The sequence below is a fragment of the Lynx rufus genome, unplaced genomic scaffold, assembly GCF_022079265.1.
Source record: "Lynx rufus isolate CCGP_SWC_20201006 ecotype Redwood Valley unplaced genomic scaffold, mLynRuf1.p SCAF_10, whole genome shotgun sequence".
NCBI lineage: Eukaryota > Metazoa > Chordata > Mammalia > Carnivora > Felidae > Lynx > Lynx rufus.
The window spans coordinates 51136146-51141851 of record NW_025814824.1 but is presented as its reverse complement, the minus strand read 5'-3'; the positions used below and the strand labels follow the sequence as shown (position 1 = coordinate 51141851).

The 5706-nt window shown below is 40.7% G+C and overlaps 1 protein-coding gene across 1 annotated transcript; it reads left to right on the top strand.

Moving 5' to 3' along the window:
- The first annotated feature begins 782 nt into the window (after positions 1–782).
- On the top strand, positions 783–2603 carry LINGO2 (leucine rich repeat and Ig domain containing 2). Its single transcript, XM_047065182.1, has one exon. The coding sequence runs from the start codon at positions 783–785 to the stop codon at positions 2601–2603; it is 1821 nt and encodes a 606-aa protein (XP_046921138.1).
- The last annotated feature ends 3103 nt before the right edge of the window (positions 2604–5706 follow it).

Here is a 5706-nt window from a genome sequence, read left to right as displayed (position 1 = left end):
AACTGAGCCACCCAGCTGTCCGTGTAACCCAAAATCTTAAAGAAAGCATTTTCATCATCATAGTAGCCATTACGGTACCTTGTTTCTGCCTCTCCCCTATAATTAAAATACCAAGAATATGAAGATATGTTTAAGATCTTTCTGCTTACCTCAAAAAAAACCCCTTCATAAATTAAGACTGACTGAATTCTGAAGGATGTATACCTTCTAACTGAAAGTTTTTAATAGAAAGTTTATATATGAAGCAAATAAAGCCCCAACCTCTTGTAGTGGATGTACCTTTGTTTGTACTTTGAACCTCAGAGCCTGACATTGAATGAAGCTTCTATTAGCTTCATTCTGAACAGAGGATGATATCCCAACATTAGAGACACAAACAAGGATTCAAACTGAATAGGTTTCCTCTTAACCATTGACCTCTGTTGTCGTTGTCTGAGTTCAAAATAGAGCCTTTTGTGAAATGTATGCTGTTGGGCCTCACAGTCTCTGCCAGTGTCTCTCTTTCATTGTCAAATACTGACATTGTCATAAGTATAGGATGCTATTAATATTATCACCCTCATTTTACAGCCAAGAAAACCAAACTACAGGGAGCAAAACAACTTACCTCATGTAGCAATAAGGACAGCTCTCAGCTTTCAACCCACATGGGTGTGATTCCATATCCAGGATCCATTCCATTGTACTTGCTGTTTCATCTACCTAGCCATGTCCAAACTCAACTTTTCGTGCTGCTTTCTCCTGCAGGCCCGTGACCGAGGTGTAGACTAAGAAGTGGAGTCATGCTTCACACCGCCATATCATGTTGGCAGCCATTCCTGGGTCTGGCTGTGGTGTTACTCTTCATGGGATCCACCATCGGCTGCCCTGCTCGCTGTGAGTGCTCCGCCCAGAACAAATCTGTTAGCTGCCACAGAAGGCGGCTGGTCGCCATCCCAGAGGGCATTCCCATCGAGACCAAAATCTTGGACCTCAGCAAGAACAGGCTGAAAAGTGTCAACCCTGAGGAATTCATATCATATCCTCTGCTGGAGGAGATAGACTTGAGTGACAATATCATCGCCAATGTGGAGCCAGGAGCATTTAACAATCTCTTTAACCTTCGTTCCCTCCGCCTAAAAGGCAATCGCCTAAAGCTGGTCCCTTTGGGAGTATTCACGGGGCTATCCAACCTCACCAAGCTGGACATTAGTGAGAATAAGATTGTCATTTTACTGGACTACATGTTCCAAGACCTTCATAACCTGAAGTTTCTAGAAGTGGGGGACAATGATTTGGTTTACATATCACACAGGGCCTTCAGTGGGCTGCTGAGCTTGGAGCAGCTCACCTTGGAGAAATGCAACCTAACAGCAGTACCAACAGAAGCCCTCTCCCACCTCCGCAGCCTCATCAGCCTGCATCTGAAGCATCTCAATATCAACAATATGCCTGTGTATGCCTTTAAAAGATTGTTCCACCTGAAACATCTAGAGATTGACTATTGGCCTTTACTGGATATGATGCCTGCCAATAGCCTCTATGGTCTTAACCTCACATCCCTCTCCATCACCAATACCAACCTGTCCACTGTTCCCTTCCTTGCCTTTAAACACCTGGTATATCTGACCCATCTTAACCTCTCCTACAATCCCATCAGCACTATCGAAGCAGGCATGTTCTCTGACCTGATCCGCCTTCAGGAGCTCCATATCGTGGGGGCCCAGCTCCGCACCATTGAGCCTCACTCCTTCCAAGGGCTCCGCTTCCTTCGTGTGCTCAATGTGTCTCAGAACCTACTGGAAACTTTGGAAGAGAATGTCTTCTCCTCCCCTAGGGCTTTGGAGGTCCTGAGCATCAATAACAACCCACTGGCCTGTGACTGCCGTCTCCTCTGGATCCTGCAGCGGCATCCCACTCTGCAATTTGGCGGCCAGCAGCCCATGTGTGCTGGTCCAGACACCATCCGTGAGAGATCCTTCAAGGATTTCCACAGCACTGCCCTTTCTTTTTACTTTACCTGCAAAAAACCCAAAATCCGTGAAAAGAAGTTGCAGCATCTGCTAGTGGATGAAGGGCAGACGGTCCAGCTAGAATGCAATGCTGATGGAGACCCTCAGCCTGTGATTTCCTGGGTGACCCCTCGAAGGCGTTTTATCACCACCAAGTCCAATGGAAGAGCCACCGTGTTGGGCGATGGCACCTTGGAAATCCGCTTTGCCCAGGATCAAGACAGTGGGATGTATGTTTGCATCGCTAGCAACGCCGCTGGGAACGACACCTTCACAGCCTCTTTAACGGTGAAAGGATTCACTTCAGATCGCTTCCTTTATGCCAACAGGACCCCTATGTACATGACTGACTCTAATGACACCATTTCCAATGGCACCAATGTCAATACCTTTTCCCTGGACCTTAAAACAATACTGGTATCTACAGCCATGGGCTGTTTCACATTCCTGGGAGTGGTTTTATTTTGTTTTCTCCTCCTTTTTGTGTGGAGCCGAGGGAAAGGCAAGCACAAAAACAGCATTGACCTTGAGTATGTACCCCGAAAAAACAATGGTGCTGTTGTGGAAGGGGAGGTGGCTGGACCCAGGAGGTTCAACATGAAAATGATTTGAGGGTCTACCGTTCACACTATTGTTTCTGTGTCATTGTGGGTAACCAGTGAGACAGCTGGCACAGTGAATTACTAGGTTAAAAGGCAGCCAAGTACAGCTGCCCCTGTGTCAAAGCAGGGTCCATGGAAGCAGGAGGACTTCTTATGGAGACTCTCCACCTACAGGCAGGCAGACATGTGTCAGAGCCCTTCACAGTGGGATACTAATTGTTTGCATTGCAAATATTGGCATTCTGGGGATCTCAGTAATGAACCTGAACCTTTGGCTCATGCTCATGGACAATTACTCAACATTTTCTACCACTGCAAAAACAAAAGAAAAAAAAATAAAAAGGAACAACCTACAATGTAGGATTTACATATTAAAAAGACACATTTGTCTAAAACATACTCTACAGAAAAATTTGTATCTCTGATTATCATTTGTTAAAGCCTTGCATCATACCATATTGTTGATTCAGCACCACAAAGAAATCAATATATTCTTTACTCTTTTTTTTTGAAACATATATGCTGTATATGTTTTAAAGCAATATGAATGAGAGGTTGTGCTTTTAGTTACTCACCATTATAGATCCAAGTGTGATTTCACCTTCCTTTACATAGAGATGACCCTGAGACTAGATCCCTGGAGTTATGGGCGGAGATATGTGGAATGAGGAGTTTGTCTGATGTAGGATGCCAAGAAATAGGACCCAAGGAAAAACTGCTCAACTCTGTTAACTTCTGTTACTATAAATAAAGGCATGTGCCTAGTTTTGATACAGAATGGAATATTTTTTATACTTGTGATATCACACTGGACCAGTTTACTGTAACAAAGCCCTTGGTTTCTCCAGAAGGTTGTGTGCCACTAGTTGTACCTGTAAAATGCAAGGTAGGTGTTAATAATGAAGATGATCCATTTAAACACAACTTGATTTTACTTTCATCAGTTGAGACTAATGGGTTAATAGGAAATCGAAGCACATATAGTCGTTGTATATACTCATACGGTGATAATTTACCTTGTAGCTGAGATCAAGAATTCGATGTTCAAAAGCTCTCTGGATGAAAAGGAGTTTTTCTCAGATGCCAACACAAACCAGGGTGATCCAGGCATACCATGATGTTAATGCAACTGAGGATCTGTTACAATGATAGCTGTCTGAAGGCTGGATTGCTGCCAGGAAATATCTAGCTACCATTCTGATGTTTTCTTTTCAACTATTTACTGCACATACAGTATTATCTTGAATGGGTAACTTCAGGGTTTTTTCCCTGCTTCCTTTATTTTGAAAATTATCTTGTGTACACAAGAAGTATTGATCTTGTTTATAGAGAGGTGAGGAAAAAAAGGTGAATTAAACAGCACTTAGTTTTTTCTCAGTGAGGAAAAACTAAGATCACTAGCCCTACAAATATGTTAAATGGTGCAGATACTTTTACCCCTCTAACCCAAGAATCTCTGTCCAATTCAGTTTGTATTAATGATTGTTACTTAAAACATAGTTTAAAAAAAAATGGCATCCTGCCACTACCACCAATGATCTGGTTCAAATGAGCCATAATTCCATTTGGCTAAATGTTCAGTGAATGGTTTTCAAGGCATATATTCATATGACCTGAGAAAGCACTGAATATAGAGTGTATTCATGAAATATGATCTATTTAATCAGCAAAAGATAGGAAATGTCTATACTTTCTACATTTTGAGAGGGACCTGAAAATGAGCCCCCTTTTGGACAGTGAATAGGAGCTGTCTGAGGTTTGGTTCTTGACATATCTGATTGGGGGTATGACTTTCAAAAAGCTGGCTTTTTTTTTTTTTAGCATTTGAAATTTTGAGGAGCTTCAATAAAATTAAATTGACCCCAATAAAAAAGTGACAGGTCTAGAAATTGTTTTGCCAGTTGGATAGTAGCACAGTAAAACCCCTTTCTCCCTTAATAAAGGGTAGAAATGAGATAGAAAGATTGAAGAATTGCCTGTTTAAGTCATTTTTCATTTGACTTTCCTAGTGATTATCATCGATCTTTTAGAAATTCATTTTCCACTCATGGCAATTACTTTATATTATATATCCAATAATACAGATCAAGATTTTTCTGCAATTTCTATTTCTTGTGTGCAGGTGGAATGCAATCTTTCAAACTGAAAAGAGAACAAACTGGAGGGCTAGTCTTTCAAAACTTAATAGAAAATACTTCATCTTATGTCCAACAAAAAGAGAAAACACTGAGCAATTAACAAAAGGGCTTTTCGATTCTGCTATTTTCTGTTAAAAGTTAACCAAACACAGCTTAGTCAAATGAAATTGGATTAAAGTTAACCCATCCATGAAAAGATTAAAAGATTTTGTGATTATTCCATTGGAAGAAGAAAGACTGCACTTTTTCAGGGACTTCCATACCCTGATCTGTGGAATAATATGTATTTAAGATATTAACAAGCACTGTTCCAAAAGAAATTTGATAGACTACTAAGTGGGGAAAATGTTGCATTCTTTAACCACCTCTTGAAGTTCAAAATCTACATGAGCCTAATAAATCCTCTGAAAGTCCTGTAAAAAAGAATTCTGTTTAATATTGTCTCCTTAGGGTTTCTCTAATTTACTTGAGCATGAAGCACTTCCTTTTATGATGTAATGGTTAACATCTTGAAAAACTAGAGTTCCAGCAAACTCAGTTTGGTCAACAGTGGACTAAAGTAGTCCTCTTCTGAAGTATTCCTAAACCCACTGTTTCCAGTAAGAGTAAAATTTACTACTTGAATTGGGCTCCAATAGATTACAAAAAAAATACCACCTACATTAAGTGATATGATCATAAAAATGTATTAGCCAGATATTTCTAGGAGAATCTGCTGCTTTCTGCCAGAAATATCACCTAATGGATTTACAGTTAACTTGAGGCTACTTAATTGTCTACAGTCTTCACTAGTGGAGCAGATCTTGGATTCTTTTTTACATCTGTAAAGCTCTGACCAGGGGTTCCATTAACTTGCTCTGGGGCTTAGTGTGGAGTTACACACAAGGAATTTTCCCTTATAGCTTTAAATTACATCTTTGTTAAAGCAAAGTAGGCCATGGTAGAGAGTAACAGCTCAGAGAGCACATGGGCCAA